Consider the following 17,460-nt stretch of genomic DNA (forward strand, 5'->3'; position numbering starts at 1 on the left):
AAATGAGCCTAAATGGTACATGTGGCAGATCAGGAAACAGTCATACTGTAGTAAACATTTTTGTGACTGGTGCTGAATTTTGGGGGGCACTAACTCCTGGGGATGCATCAGAAAGTTCTGAAAGGTTTGCCCCTTCTTGGGTAATGCATAGTCATCAAGGCTGAGCTAGCAGTAGCTCCTTATGATGATGAAATACATCTAAATAGTAACTTGCTTTCCTTCTTACCACAATATAGTCTCTAATTCTTTATGTGTTAAATAATGGTGATAGGATGTTGTTGATGGGGAGGCTTTTTGGATGCTAATCAATTATGCTATTGAGGATGTAATTATTCTTTCAATAAGTTTTGAGTTCTTAATAATTGATTCTCTCGCTCATTCTTCTTCTCGTGTATTTGCTGTCTTACTTGCTCTTTGTCTCCAATGTTTTTTCTTCCCGCCTTCTGTTAACCACGCTGCACACTCTTTCACCCACACAAACACATGTTCCTCACAGTCTCTCTACTCATGCTGCCTGTCAGTCATTTGATTTAACTTCTGTCTTACTTTTTATACGCTCCCCAACTTCTCTCCCTCTCCCCCCCCCTCTCTCTCTTTCTCTCTCTCTCCTTCCCTGCTGGATTGAAACTTTACCCTCCCTGCTCGCCCCAAAAGACAATGAGGCCAAGCTGGCCTGTCAGTAATTCTCCAGCGGCAGCTGAGGAATTAGGCAGCTTTGCTTCCCAGACTTATTCTGAGTTGCTCTGCACCTTAACACACACTCATGCATATACGCATACACACACACACACACACACACACACTCACTCACTCACACACACACATATACTCACACACACACTCACACAATGCTAACCTCAACAGAGGTTTCCTGCTGGATTTTTACACCTTAACTTAAAAGTCACCGGACACTGGGATGTTGAAGTTCCATAAAGGGGACAGTTGTAAAAAAATCTTCATTTCCTTTCAGCAAATGAGAAGGTGGAGGATATCAATGGCAGCCCTAGGAGTCAGACGCAAATGGTGAGTTTGAATTTTCCTTTATATGTACCTTTAAAATATGATTCAAGTATTGCTAAATTCCTAGATTTCAGGAATTACATGTAGCTGGTGACAAACTACATCTGTCAGGTGTTTTTTGTTTTTTGTTTTTTTGGTCTATACTGAAGCTACTGACTGCCGCACATCATTTGAGCATCATTGGTATGAATGACTAAAAATGCATTTCTTGATCACCTGGAAACTCCAGGTGAATATAGTCAGTAGTCTTGTCTTAATCCTGTGAGTAAGAGATTTAAGTACATTGACACTTGAGTACTTAAGTAGTTTGAACTTTCAACTGCAAGTTTAATTTTGAAATCACATATTTTAATGACGTTCATATCCTGTTGCCAAGCAGTTTTCCAAGAGTTTCAAATGTCCAACACTGAATTATTAGTCTAGTTTACTGGACCAACATGATGAGTGTAGGCTTGTATTGAGCGATTATTTCAACTGGCCCTCTCCACCCAACACCCCCTTTTTGAGTACTGCCATTTTTACAGTTACACAATGCAAGTTAGGAGTTTTCAGAACAGAGCACCTGCTGCTATTTTGAAAGGACTCCGTTGCTGCACCCTGGGTTTAACAACGCGCACAGTGATTATGATTGGTTAACTGAAATACAAACCTGTTGGAGCGCTTTTTTCTAGTGCAGCAGAATGATGACAGATTTAGCATAAAATGGCCTCATGAGTCAACCAAGTTATATCCATGACGATGAAAGTCATGCAACCTTAAAGAAATAATAACCTAAACTCCAGCCACAATGTTTTTCTAACCCTAACCAAGTGTTATTTCTGCTTAAAATTGACCTCAAACCACCGCGTTCACACATCATTAAAAAAAATCGTTATTTTTGATCTTATTTAGAATGGCGACCTACTTTCAGAATGTCAACAGGAGTTTAGGGGCACCTGCCGCATCACAATCCTAGTTCATCCAAATTATTTTATTTGTTGATGTAAAAATTACGTAATGGCCAGCAGGACAAAAGGAAAGATCAAGCTTTTTTTTGTATTATTTCATGTTTCGTTCAGCTACATGGGCAAAGAATTAAAGGTGTTTGTGGTTGTTACAATTCCAAATGATGTATACAGTTTCAATGGTGCATTTGGCTTAACACCAAAATGTTCCCACATGTGGAATGCAGCTTTCTCAGTCATTTGGAAAAACACCTCTGAGCCTTAAGCAGCATTATCTTCTACCCATTCTGCTCTGTGTGGAATTTTTTGAAGGTGTTGGACACCTGCGTGACAGGTGTATAAACACAGAAGCAGTATGACTGGTTAAAATATTTGTAATATTCATTTATCTGTAAAAAAAAAAAAAAAAAAATGGTACAAAACCAAACCAACAACAGGCCTGATAACAGAATTGAGGTCCTCAAAAATGTTCTGTACGAGTTGTTGACCTAATCATCTCAACAGGCCTTGAAGATGGCGATGCCTGCAGTAATGACACCGCAACAACCAGGTTCTACAACTATGAAAAGCTTAAAATATTTGACTTACGCTGCTATTTTCAATGATAATGGTTGCCATGCGGCCAAGTGATGCTGGCGGTGTCGTTTTCCCCTCCGTTAATGAGATGATGGGCTGTGTAACTGCTGATTGTCGTCACTGTGAGATAATGACCCCTCAGTTTAACGAGAGTTGACTAAGTGTTTATGCAGCATTGGTTTGCACTGGCATCTCCTCATCTTGCCATGAAAAGTGACTAAAGCTTTTTAGCTGCTTTCTTAGTAAGACAGGGAGGGTCCCGAAAGGGTGTTAAAGCTTGATATCTGAATGTTTATACATTTACTGTTGCATTTTATCTCTGCAATACACTCTGTCCCAGTGTGGCCCAGCTGGTTAGTTAAACACAGGACCTCCAGACAAAGGTTGGATTTGCTGTATTCCCAAGGGACATCTGAGGAGAATCAAGGAATCTTTTCCAATAGTACCAGTATGTTTTTTACACATTCAACTCTTTTGGTGGTGAGGCCAGCTGCAGTGGAAGCACACTGTATAGTTTTAAGGAATAAGGAAGGAAGAACATGTTTAGGTCATGTGAACCCTGATAACCCTTAACATTGCTGCAAGAGACCAATTCCCTGAACATTTATTTATCTTATCTCATGAAGTGATGGTGGTTATACTGAATCTACTGGTCTCTAAGGGTGAGCTGCTGCAGTGCCCCAAGCATGTGGCTGGATATGGCAGCAACCTCTGCATGTGTGTGTGTGTGTGTGTGTGTGTGTGTGTGTGTGTGTGTGTGTGTGTGTGTGTGTGTGTGTGTCTCACTCGATTACTAAGCCCATTGATCCACCACCTGCTCTGACAACAGAGGGTCCAGCCAGCTTGGGAAAACTTAACTTTAAGGAAGCACGGTTGCTTTTAGCTGGGCTACAGAAGGAAGGAAATAAGTTACACATGCATCCTAAAGCAAGGAAAAGCAAGTTTCATACCCAACCACTTAAAAATGATGGCATCGTGCTAAGTTTGCATCAGGGTATGACCTTCAAAATATAACATTCTTGAATTAAAAATAGGAGAACCCATACCCACCACACTGCAAATAATGTCATTTCAAATGTTAATACCAGTACATGTGTGTGCTTGTTTTCTTTTTTAACATTAAAAAATGTAATAAACTTTTTTTTTAAAAACGATACCATGATCTTGAACACCGAATTTTGGTGAATTAGCAAGTGATATCTTTAAGAAAAGAGGCAGAATATAGCTGCTGTTGTGATACTTATGTATCTGTACTTTTTTAACCTCTTTTTTTCTGAAAAGTAAAAAAAAAAAAGTTTCAAAAACGGAGCAAAGTACAGCCCGAAACATGAGCTTTTATTGTTGTTGTTTTTCTTTTGGCTGCTCATTGATAACAGCAGCTATATACATTGGAAACCATCCAATGGCCACCCAACACCTGGAGCTTAACCGCCTTGGCCAGAGACATCACAGTAGCAGTAGCAGCAGCTGTCAGCAGACGGGCAGATGAGTCTGATTTATTTCCTCACCACAGTTTTTTTCCTTACATTTGGGATTTGAATCCTCAAGTCACAAGCCTGTTTCTCTAACTGGTAGGTCGCTGCCGGTCTAATGATTGGGCCAAGGCCAGCGAAGCAGCTGCTAGAAGCTTATGAGCAGAGACCAGCATCTGCAGGGTTCTCAGATAATCTTCCTTCATAATACACTTGCCAAAGTCGTGTTGACACTGTGAGAGAAGGTGCTTCCTGTAGAGGTTATTCAACATAAACCCTTGGCTGGTGAGGTCATTGAGTGTAATGGTATAGAAAAGTAGTTTATTATATCAGTGGAAGGTATGGTTTATGATTAGATCTATAACCTTCAAGCAACCAGCCATGTCTTCGCCTTCAACGGGCTTTGACATAATTATTAATATAAGGTCAAAGGGTATCATCTCTTGCTAGTCAGAGGGCTTTGGGGATTATGCAGTGTCGAAGAATGGAATTCTGAATTATTAGCCCTTCCTTCCTTGTTATCCCTGCTCTGCTTGGTTTAATTTGCTCTCATCAAGAACAATATGTAAAAGAGTCTGACCTTTGTTACATTGAGGAACTTGAAATGCACACAGGTTCACTTCCTCCAAGGTCTATGGAATAAATGTAATATGTCCATATATTCCATAATGGATCGGAGCAAGTTTAAAGGAGTTGTGTATGTGTTTTTTTTTTTCCCTGTAAAACTTTTTGAGTAGACAGAGTAGTAGTCAGATCACTAATGATGTTTACATGGATGACGGTAACACAATTATAGACCATAGATGTGTTCTAAACAAGACAATATTTTGAATACAGTTTGTACACTTTAAGAATATTCCATAAATAAACCTGTTAACATGCAGCAGTGCAAAGTCATAAAGACACACAGTCATGTCCATTTTATGAGTGCGGTTCCCTGTGGAATTTTGCCAATAAAACCTATATATATATATATATATACGACAATGTGCATCAAGCTGAGTTTTCAAGACACTCTATGACAATTAATCGATAAGTCTGTCAAAAGAACATTTAAAAAAAATTTGCTCAATTGTTGATTTTTTAAATACAATAATTTTAAACATTTTCCATTTCCGAACGTTTTAATGTTTTGCTTTTTTTTTTTGCTCATATGATAGAAAATCAAGAGTACGTTTAATAATGAGATTCATCAACAATCATTGATTATTGTTTTCAATAAAAAAAACAGAAAATGGTAGCATATCTCAAATTTCCAAGTCAAGGTGACAAAATATTCAACTTTTTCTTGTTCATTTGAAATTGGACAAATAAACAAGTGATATGCATCGATTTCCCCTCACTTGTTGAGGAGATTTGAAATATACTACCCTTTTTGTACTACCCAGGTTTTGGACTGTTGAATGAACATGCTAGTTTGAGCCCTGGGATATTGTGCAGATCTTCCTTTTTTTTTTGAGTGTTCTTTACATTTTTACATACTAAATGATAAATTGATAAATCATGGAAATAAAAGGCAGTTGCTGCCCCTGCCATAAAGCAGATTAGGTGTCAACAATTCCCTTAAATAATGTAACGTCAAACCGTGTACTTCTACATCATCAGAAAATGCTATTTGTATGGTAGCATGTTACTCAGAGAATTGTCTGAGGTTAATATTGCTATATTAGTAAGATAAGCACTAAAACAATGTATCCCAATGATGTAAAATGTACAGTTATAGGCTAATACAAGTGTGTGTCTTAGGTCATAAGTGGAATTATGTTGCATGTTAACAGTATCATGAATGAAATATCCTCTAGATACCTCACCTACATTGGAATATTTTCTTATTTAGAATGTCTTAGGTGTTTTACTGTTTTTTTGTGTAGCGTTTTAAAAAACTGTATATGTATACATGATGATGGTTTTCCTGATTTGGGATTGAGCACAAAAGGTGTAGATGCATGTCTCGTATACAATATAACATCATCGCCGCATTTAAAGTAAAAAAAAAATCTTACAAAGCATTTGTTTAACTCTTCCAATTACAGCTTTTCAAACGTCTCACTCATCTCATGACACACTTGACAGTCTTTCTCCCCCTCGTGACAAACCTCACGCCCTCTGACTGTGCAGTTTCTCACATTTGTGCAGACATCCAAAGTAATTAGATGAGCACCCAGGTTTGAATGCAGATTTTTTTTTTCATCTCTCTGAAGACTCGAGCTCAAACAGAAGAATGGCAGGCAAGGGATGGCAGAAGAGGCCCATTCAGCAGAAAATGTTAAAGCCTCGCAACACTAATCCACCTCATTATAGACAGAAATCTTTAGCAAACCTCAGAGCGTTTCCCTGATATATGCATGACTGTGCACTTTCACTTTGTTGGTTTGGGAATGTGTGTGTTGTTTTGTTTCTCAGTAGTGGGTGTCAGGAATAAACAAACACTTGTCAACATGTTACGTAAGTGCAACGATGCAACATCTGTCAGCAAAACACCCTAGGTGGGATTAGAAACATCTCAACCCTTTAAAGTCAAGTGTGTAGTTGTTGTTTTTAATTTGTTTTGTTTTTTTCGATGTGTCATGGATTACTAGCAAGATCAGGCTTTGGATGTTCAATGACCATCCAGCCATCCATCCATTATCTATACCTCTTATCCGTTAAGGGTCATGGGGGGACGCTCAGTTTGAAGTAGTTAAATGTTCGCTGTCATACGACAATATATACAAACTACTGCAACATAATCATCGAGTACCTGATTGAGCTACAGTTTATAAACAATTGGAGCTCTAAATTTTGGCGTATTTATTTTGGCCAAAGCAGCAGTTTTGGACGTGGTGTTCTATTTTGAGGCCTAATTGAGTTTCGTGTTTCTTTGAGACTCTAAAAGCCCACCAGTAGACAAACTGACAAGCAGCACAAGCTAAGGTAGATTAGCGTTAATTTTGTCGCTATGTTGAGTACTCTGTTTCTGTATTTGTAGATTAAATATAACAAAACACACACTCATCAAATCAAAAACTTGTTTAATGATATCCAAGTGACTAAAATGTGACAAAAACTGATGTGCATTTTTGTCAAAAACTAAGAGTAAAATTAAATTAATATCAGCTACCCAAAAACCTGAAAAAAGTAAACAAGCCCCACAAAGAAAGAAAGCCAATTGCTAGCGACTAAAACCTGAACTAATGTGGACAGCTTTCCATTATAACTAGACTTAAATGTACACAGTTTTGAATGAAATTTGTATCCATTTAATTTTTTACATTCTAAAACAACGCCGTAATAATATTTCAGTTTTCTAAAACAAGACCACGTCAACATTTTTAGATTAAGTTTTGATTTGGCTTCTTTTTGATAAAGATTGAGCAGGCCTTGACAAAACAAAAACAGGATGGCAATGACAAAGTATGATGAAACTAACAAGGACAAAATGCAAAAAATAAGGTACCGCTTCAGTGTCATCATCATCGTCATCGTCATCATCATCGACCTGATGCCCCATCTCTGGAACTGCTCACTGATAACAATCACTGCTACTTATCATGTTCTTAATTTGAGTCCTGATCTTGTTTTCTGGAAGATCAAACCAACTGGCATATATGGCACATTATTCTTCAGGTTGGTGATTTTATGCTACAAGCGCAGCTGTCTGCCAAACCAAGCTATCAGAAGCATCAGCTGGTTTTAGTTTTGTCAAAAATATTGATGTGTCTTTACATATCAACACTGAAACAGCACCTGTCTATTTTCCTTCAGTGTTAGCTCAGTAAAATGCTGTGTATTGTGGCAACAGTAATTAGATTTCCAGTACACAGACAAATGGATGATGGGAACATCCCTGATGTCGTTTTGAAAGCCCAGCAATTGGCAGCGAATGGTCCAAAGAGGCTAGAGGCAGATGGCCACTTTAGACTGCTGTAACTATTTAGCTGATTAGGAGGTGTAATTAATTCTTGTTCAGTCTTCATACTGGATGGACAAGAGGAGGCCAAATCAACTGAAAGATGGATAAAGAGTGAGAAAAGTTTTGGTCAAATGTCGAGGCAGGAAATCAATTTTTTTGGCCATGAAGAGAAAAACAGTTAAAGCACAAAGATACACTGTTAGGTTTGTTCGCATCTATTGTGTTTCCATATGGAGCAGCTGTTTAGCAAAAACCCCTGATAAGCACATTGTACAATGGCAGCACTAAATGTGCCAGTTAGACAAAGCAAGCAACTAGCTGGTGGCTGCTGAGCTGCCAGATACTGTATTTGTCTCTGGAGCTGGTGGAGACTTAGAGAGAGGACATATGCTTTTACATCTTTTGTAGAGGGGAACATTATTAGCCCCAATTAATGTTAATATCTCCTGGATATGTACTGAGAGAGCAGAGTTTGCATTATCAACTTTTTTCTGTGTTTACAACTTGCCTCCATTGCATCCACGTGGCCAAAAATAGCAAAAGCATGTCAACACTTGATAGTCCTGTTATGTGTATCAAACCCTCACCACCTAGAGGCTTAAGAGGCAGCTTGAAAAGTGAAGGATCTTCCTCCTCCAGTGGAAACGAAAGCTATTGTCAGTTTCTAAAACCACCTCTGCAGCCTGTCTGCAGGTGCAAACAGCAAACTAGCCCAACACATGCAAGCAGGAGGGGATTTCCATGGTATCCTTTTCACGGTGAGATTGGATTCATGCTGAATTCAGAATCAGCTTTCACCGAATATTAAAGGATCATTTCAGTATTTTTAACCTGGACCCATTTCCTCGTTGTTTTGGGGTATAAATAAGCAAATATCAACTTGCCCAATATTAAATACAACATTGAAACGCCTGCAGCAGGGCAATAGTCCATGTAAAGTAAAGAGCAGCCATTTCTTTTTTCGAATGACACCCTTTTTTAACAAGTGGGTGACAACATAATGAAAAGTGTCTTACCAGAGACATGTAGTAAGCCTGTCTAAAGGCTGAATTCAGGTGACAGTGTTCACTTTCCACTATGTGAACAATATTTTTCTTCCCGTAAAGTTTTTTTGTGTTAGAATTTCTTTAGCTTTTTGACTTGAAATGGTCATCCCAGTCCAAACACTCATCACTAACATGACCTTCTGCAAGATACAATTCGTCCGCAAGATGTTTGATATTTGGAGACGTGTTACACAGTGATAAAAAATAGACATTTTCAGCTATTGTAATTTTTTTTTTTTTTAATTTTGACCCAAATTACAATCTCTCCCTAACATTTGACTGGTTGCTTTTGGTGCCTCAACCTAATTCTTGACCTAAACCACAGCATTGTCAAAACCATTGTAAAATATTGTAATTTCCACTGATAACAAGACTGCGTGATATTTATATTCTTAACTACCATATCCATTGACAAATTTCCCTGTGTAGTAGTGTCTGTCCCTAGTATACACTGATCATTTGTTTTTGTCCATAACTGTTTGTAAAGATACCAGATGAATGTTTCTTGAGAATACATTCTGTAGGTGGTCAAAACAAGCACTGATTATTTATTACAAATGACTCATTGCAGCTGCAGCACTTGTAGTGCTCTAACTCAATATTGGACACTACAACTGTTGTCAGTATTAATCATATCGACCCCAAAACATCAGAAAAGGTCCAAGGGTTAAGAATACTCAAATAATACTTTAAGACTGTTGGGTAATTTAGTTTTCATCGTTATTTTTGTATTTTGCCTTCATATTGAAAAAGAAATCATTTCCTGTGTTTTGAAAGGAGCGTTGTAGTGATGAAAACTGAGGAAACCATCGCAAAGACTTGCTTTTAATGCAGTCATTAATTAATTGGTTGCCTCTGTGAGGTTTCTTTGAGGTCCGTCTTGATTCCCCTGCAAGCCCCTGCTTTCATTTCATAAGAGGTGTGTGTTCTGGATTCAGGGCTTGACCCGCTCACATGTTTAGCATCCAGCTCAGCAGCAGCACCCAGGGGCTTGTTACAGGCTCACTTGTAGCTCAATTGGAAGCATTTAAACACTCATTATAACTGAACGACATCAGCAGATGTTCTGTAAAGGGAGCAAAGAGGCAGCTTGTTAAAAGGGGAGCAGTGAAGGACAAGTTATCTTTGATCTAGCACTGTTTGTTTGAGTGTGAAGCCCCAGCTAGCATATCCTACATTACCTTATTCTCTGTGAGTATTACAGGTTGGGAGTTATGATAGGTGCTTACTCACACCCAACCACCCTGACTCACACCGTCTGCTTCCCTCTGCCTCCTCTGCACATAGTAAAATCAAGTTGCCTTGCATTCTCCTCCGCCACCCACAGTGTGACATTGCAAGTGATGTGGCTGAAAATGATTGCTGAGCGTCTCACACAATATTTAGCCCCTGAACAAAAAAAGGCTTGTGTAGGCTCTGGCTTACAAAGAAAGAGATGCAACTGTGTTTTGTGTATTCAAGAAGTCAAAGGTTCATGACCATGCTTCAGATTTGTTTTTGACACTCACTCCCAAAAATGTAGTTGAGGCTGCTTAGCGCGAAGTGACATGGCCTCTTATGGAAGCTGAGTCCACACAGACGGCTCTTGTTTATCAGCCCAGGCTTACATAAACCAGAGACTTAAGAGTCCAGCTCATTCTTTCTTCCTCGTGGCATTTTATAAGATCCAATATTGATTTATCATGTCCTGCTACCAAGCACACCTGAATTACCAGGTCTGACAACTTGCTTTAGGATTTAGAATGATGAATAATACAATAGCAAGATATAGTTTGACATTTACTTGATGAAATCATAGAAATTGGAATGATTTCTTCGTGTAGGAGATCTTTCCTTGTATCGTCACTTAATATGCACTTTTAAAATGTCTTATTTATTTTTGACTTTCAGAAGAACCAAATATCAAAAGCAGTGTTTCATCCAATAGGTCAGTAGAAAACATTGCCTTTTTTATCCAGGGTTATTAAAAAGGCTGCAAACCAAGATTCAGCTGCAGGGCCATGCAAGTATCAGCAGTTTATACAAACAGAAAGCCTGCAACTCAACCTCACAGACCATTTTGGGAGAAGCAGGCTAGGATGGGACTGACAGGCAAATCTCTTGCAGTTATGTTAAAAATGATGGACACATTTTTACCTACACGGGCTGCCAATGAACATGTACATACGTGAAGAGAAGACCGGAGACAGCAGGGTAAAAATCCTTGAAGAACATCAACCTCTCGCCTATTTACAGCATTATCTGCTAATCCTGCTACTTTTCCTAGTTTAATCATAACATCTTTTTCTTCTTTCAGGTAATATATGTTTATCAACACAGCCAAAAACTTGGTTGGGGTTATTGACTACAAATTAAAGATATGGTCTTTTCTAATTTTTCATAATCTGGCAAATGGCGTATCATTTAGGTTTGCCCTAACTAGTGACACAGAAGCTGCAACGGTCATTGGTCGGGTTTCGATCAGTCTGTTTGTAGGCACATTTGCATGCAAAAATACCTGAATATATACACAGAAAATTCAAAACAATAAAATCCCTACAAATGTTTTTATGCTTGAGGACGAGTTGGAATATTGACAACACATATAAGTGCAATGAAAGCAGATTTAGTGAATAAAGGATGATATTGGGAAATCAGGTGACTTAAATGTGACTCCGAGAGTAGTGCTCTTCACAAACATATGTGGGCGATTAGCAGAACTTGTCCTGGCACACATAGCTGGAGTAGTAGTATTTTCCATGTCTGCTCCATCCATCCATCCATCCATTTCCTTCCGCTTATCCTGTTTAGGGTTGCGGGGGGGGCTGGAGCCTATCCCAGTGGCTTTCGGGCGAGAGGCGGGGTTCACCCTGGACAGGTTGCCAGTCCATCGCTTGGCGACTAAATATATATAGACAAACACTCACAGTCATACCTACAGTCAATTTAGAGTATCAATCAGCCTAGTCCCCATTTACATGTCTTTGGACTGTTGGAGGAAGCCCGAGTACACAGAGAACCTACGCAGGTATAGAGAGAACATGCAGACTCCACACAGGAAGATCCCGTGCCCGAGCCGGGACTCAAACCCGGAACCTTCTTGCTGTGAGGCAACAGTGCTAACCACTGCTCCACCATGCTGCCTTCCATGCCTGTTTTGTTCTTCAAATGCTCTTTTTTGTTGTATTTTCCCCATCTCCTTTCCTCTTTATTTATTTAGATGCACCTTTTAATTACGTCATCTGTCCTCTGCTGCTGTGGTAAATGACACCTGACTGGAAATTTTGTACAACCTACTGATTTATTTAAATGAACTTGCTCGCAACACTTGAAAAAAATAGTGGATGGAAACACATACAGCATAAGCGTGTATTTTCTCGTACTAAATTTCTACAATTTTTTTTTACAATTGCAGTGAAACTTCAAGGTCTCTTATTCTTTTATACTGTTGCTGTTGATGCGGTAACCCAGACTACAAGTGAGTAGTCAATGACAGAAGACTAAATTGAGAATAGTAACTGAAATAAGGAAGCAGATCAAATGACAACAATTACTGTCTTTGCACTTGTGTTGCATCATTTTCTAACTTCTCATGACCGCATCGTCACCTTTAATGGTAATGAGATCTGGTTCCAGCGGTGCAAATTATTCTGAAGAGATGAACCCGACTGTTATGGTTCGTCTTTGTAATCCATAAAACATCTTTGTGTGACTCTTCCTCTCTCTCAGCGACTCGTTGACACACAGCCGACACAGAGTCTTCACACACATGTGGCCTGTCTGTGCAGCAGATGCTCAAAGCCACATGGAGGCCGTCCAAGTTATTTGATGCTATAAACATCTGAAAATGAACCATCATATATAATTGAGACATCCGTGGATGTAGGCATGTGATGTTAATGATACATCATGTGTGTTTACATGTGGACGGTGCGAATACAGTAGTGCTTTAAACAATCAGGAACCTCATAGGAAAGTATGGATTTATGTACAAAAATTTGAGCTACGATGTGATAAAAAAAATCTACTTGGAGATTATTTTGTCACTGAAGCCTCAGTTATTTTAGTTGAAATAGATTTGTGCGTGTGCAAAGGTTTTATTGTGTAGATTTTCATAACATGAATACATCTGTGATGGAAACATCAACTCTTCAAACCTGAGCTGGTTAAATGAATAGATTTTTGAGGCTGAAATGTAAATTGTTTCTCAAATGAGGGATGACTAATGTGATAAAGATTAACCATTGCATCAAGATGTCAATGTATCAGAAAAAAAATGGAATTGAATTACGGAAACAATTAGCAGCACTGAGCGTATTGATATATGTTCCTGTCATTCTTTGTATCAACCAACCACCGTTGTTATACATGGTTACATACTGGGTTTATATGTAAAGATATATGTATGTTAGCAAAACAAATTAGTCCAACTGAAATGGTACTTTTAGAACTTGTATCTAACTTAACTATTTATAAGCACTCAACTCAAGTGATACGATTTACTTTATTTCTGGACAGATGAGGAGACGAACTTTCTGCTGTCTCAGCTTGACTTTTGTGTAATCTTTGACTTTGAATTTGCTGTTCATCAGGGACACCCATGTCTGCCTTTTTTTTTTGGAAGATTGATGCAGAGAGTGTAATGTCTCATTGCCAATAGCTTTAAGGGGTAGACCACCTCCTGCAGGTCCAGGGACAGACATGATTTCATCAATTAATCAAACCTACTTGAATTGTTGTACACAGGGACAATACAGTTATCCATTTAAATGCTCTATAGTAGATATAATACAAGTTTAGCATCACACTGCATCATTAGTTTAGTTTACAATTTACAAAAAAATAAAGAATAACAATACAAAACAAACAGTTAAATCTAACACTCTGCGTCAAAAACACAACCAATTTGACAAGAGTTTGACAAGGAGCAGAAGGGAAAAAATACTTTTCTTGCTCTGGCCCTCCTTCTCTCTCCCTTTCTCTCTCTTGCTCTCTTTCCCTCTCTGGAGAGTACAAATGTAGATTCCCACTGTTTTATTGCATATCATATTTGTCATATGACATTGTAATGCAATTCAACAGGGCTGAATTGTATACTAAATCACTGCTTGTTTAAAGTATGTTTAGATTCATTGTATCATTGAACTTGTATTAAGATGCATACTGAATCAATCTCAGTGGGTGAGATGTACATCACAAATAATAACCCTTACCATTGATTGGAAGAAAGAAAGGCTTCAGTCAGAGCTTGCCGCTGTGATCAATATATCATAAAATTGTTCCTGCCAGATGAAAAAGCATTTTTTTCTACTTTCTTTTTTCTGAGACCGCCTCAATTTTGCCGCCAGCTGCTCTAAGCTCTGTCCCATTTTGACTCATTTGTCAGCAGCTGTCTGCTTGCGGCAAAGGGCAGGGTGAGCGAGGGATCAATGGACTGTTTTGGGATGAGGCTGGGGAAGCACAAGTGTAAGTCAGACGCCTGATCTGGAGAGAAGCGTTGTGCTTTGAGGCAACAGACAAAGAGACATGTGGTCTGTTTGCTTGAGGGGGCTTGTGTTAGATCTGACAGGGTAGTAAACTACCCAAAGCAGCCATTTCTTTGACGTTTGATGTGGCTAATGATATTTGGCTTTGTCAGCATATATTTGGATTTTAAATCAGCTCAGTGTGATGGCTAGCTCTAATTAATAAAGTATATTCTGGCCGTGACCTTAAAATGTTAGTTGTCAGGAAGAATTAATAGGTGCATTTGAGAATCAGAATAGGTGCATTCGAGAATCAGAATAGAAAGGATCAGAGAAAAAACTCAAAAAATCAGTACTACCATGTGGTGATTAATGTTAAACCAATCAATACCATGTTTTAGTATCTGATCAGGGTAAGAAAGTAAAGTCTCATGTGACATCACCCCTGCAACATGTTCACTGTCAGTAAATCTGTCAGTCTGTCATAATGAGCCAAATGCAGCCTGAAGTTTGGTTACATGTATTAAAATGAGATTTAAACAATGGTCCCTGCACCATTTCTAATGCACACCTGCAAAGTTTGTCGTGCAACACATAACCCTTCAGATAACATCCAGTCAAACACAAAATGTGTGTAAGCTGAAGATTTGACAGCAATGCACCAGGAAAGTGAAAAGTTTGGTATCATTTTTTTTTACTGTTAAGATAGCATTTTTGGGGGGTTATTGTAGAGAAAGTAGAGACTCACAAAATATTGCCAAGTACTGGGTACTTAAACCAGAACCAATATCAGTGAATACTATCCAAACTTATTCTATAAGGGGTCATTATGCTAGCTTTAGTTCATCAATTATAATCATTTAAGCAAAGGACTCGGGAATCAAATCAATATCTTTTTCTATCCCTGAGTCATCGCCTAAGTTTTATTTCTGCTTTCAGCAAGAGTCTAAACAAAAGCCAATCAGTTCTGGTTCTTGTAATTGAGGAGAATAAAAAGCCACAACCTCCCCTGGCACTCTGAGACCTCTGACGATTCTGTTTTCAACCACCAGAATAAGATTTGAACTCAGGTTTTGATGAGGGTGTGAAAAATTAGCACTGACGGCGTTGAGAATATAATTACAAGGTTGAATTACTCAAAAATCAGCTTTCTCTGAAGCTTGAGTCATCAGTTTTTGAAATACTGACTTGGGGATTTTCGGTGGCATGTACTTTCCAGTGGATATGTTAAAACCCCTCAATTATTGAGCTGTGCTTATGTGCTGTAAAACGCTAACGCCTGGTTTTCCAGTCCTGTCCTGAAGGAGGTTGGTTTCTGTCCCATAGGAAGTGGTAACTGAGGTGTTGGCCCATTTGTATTTGCAAGTGGGACAAGGAATAACACTTTCCAATAGCAGCCATCATTACTCACTGGATACCTTTAGAGAAGCCCGATGTGATCCAGCAGACATGGTGCAGGCAAGGAGCGCCATGAGGAAATGAAGCTGCAAACATGCAAATGATGCCAGTGACTCATTTTTTATTTCACTAAGTCTCAGTGGAATGGAAAGAGACAGAAAATACAACTGTGACTTGGCTGGAATGTAGCTTTAGTGGGCTATTTTCAATGCCATTTAACAGTGCAAATGGAGCTCACAGTAGATTTTAATGGAAGAAAAAATGACTTTAAAAGGGATAGTGCATAAGCAAATTAGGCCAACACCACAGTACATGACCTTGAAAGTCAACATATCACTCTAGTGTTCCTGGAATCTTCAAGTCATTGGGGTTTAGACTCGATATGACTGAGTGGCGTCAGTGGTCAACCGTTACAAGTCCATCTATCAAGAAGAGTCCCCGACACATAAAACATGTTTTGTCATTATAACACACCTAAGATGCGACCATGGAAATGACATGATACCCTGTGCAAGACATCTTTGTTCCATATAGATGTCCCTGAAAAAATAGCAGTAAGAGTAATTTGTGTGCTGATTTGCTAAAATAAATAAATAGATAAATAGTACAGCCAGTGTCCTCTAGGTACAACAAAAGTGTTGTTTCATGTTGAAAATGCACATGCCTAAATATCAGCACCTTCCTGCAGGTTTTCTCTCTTGCTCTGTATTGCATTCAGAGTTGGAAATTTGCTACCAGCCAAATGCAGGTGATATTTATACCTGCCAGTGTGGTGGGCAAGTTAAAGAGATACAACACAAATCATGCTGTATGAAAGTCAGCTCAGCAGTTAAACAAAGCTGTTAGGTTAAAAACACCACCACCTGCGGAGGGCAGTGTAATGTGTCCGCTACATCTACTCTGCCATCCAACGTATCACTCATAGATTCTGAAGAAGACCGTTTTGGTGAAAATGGGTGTATATTATTCACATAATCCTGCAAAAAACATTTCAGATGGTGCCATTGATGGAGGCTATTAATCACAAAAAATGGAGAGTTTTAAAACTGACTTGGTGTGAATTTAACACAGGCTCCTGCCTTTTCCCATTTGATGCTTTATAGTTCTGTCAGCTTTTCTCCAATTCAGTATGATGTCTTACAAATCTATCTTCAATGAATGTTAACGCAGCTGTCCTCAGTTACCTGTCTTCTTCATCTCTAATATGCTTACTCATCGGTGTCTCGCTTCTCTAGAAGAGATTGCTGATGGCAGGTTGAATCATGGAATGTGGTTTTGTACTGAAATGTCCTGGTGTCACCAAGACATGGTACAAACTTTTCCATGCTTGGCTGTCTGTGTCATTTTATGTGGGATATTTTGATTTGTAGTGTGGCCTCATTGCTTAATTGAAACTTGTTACAAAGGAAATTTAGCAGCTCCCCTTCATTATTTGTCCATGCTTAGTGGCAAGTTTCCTCTGTCACTCCTGAAAATTCCCTTTCCTCTTGTTTTACCAACTTAATAATTGTGTGAAGTGCATATCATCATAACAGCCTTCTCCAAATGGTTTTAATGGCTTATGTGAATCTGTCTGCTGCCAGCTTGTATCGGAAAAATAAATGATGACCTCGAGATGCTGTTACAGGATGCCCCAAAGCCAAACCGCCCACCAAACCAAGAGTTCCA

The 17,460-nt window shown here is 38.8% G+C and overlaps 1 protein-coding gene across 8 annotated transcripts in view; it reads left to right on the forward strand.

Moving 5' to 3' along the window:
- Positions 1 to 17,460, forward strand: part of nav3 (neuron navigator 3) — a 198,400-nt gene that overhangs the window by 69,599 nt on the left and 111,341 nt on the right. For all 8 annotated transcript variants that reach the window (XM_086200982.1, XM_086200974.1, XM_086200975.1 and 5 more), the window contains exon 3: positions 971 to 1,023. In XM_086200982.1, the coding sequence (XP_086057108.1) occupies positions 971 to 1,023 (53 nt within the window). The remainder of the gene's footprint in view (positions 1 to 970; positions 1,024 to 17,460) is intronic.

This window comes from Aulostomus chinensis, chromosome 4 (assembly GCF_037954235.1).
Source record: "Aulostomus chinensis isolate RoL2024-O1b breed Wild chromosome 4, RoL_Achi_v1.0, whole genome shotgun sequence".
In the NCBI taxonomy this organism is placed as follows: domain Eukaryota; kingdom Metazoa; phylum Chordata; class Actinopteri; order Syngnathiformes; family Aulostomidae; genus Aulostomus; species Aulostomus chinensis.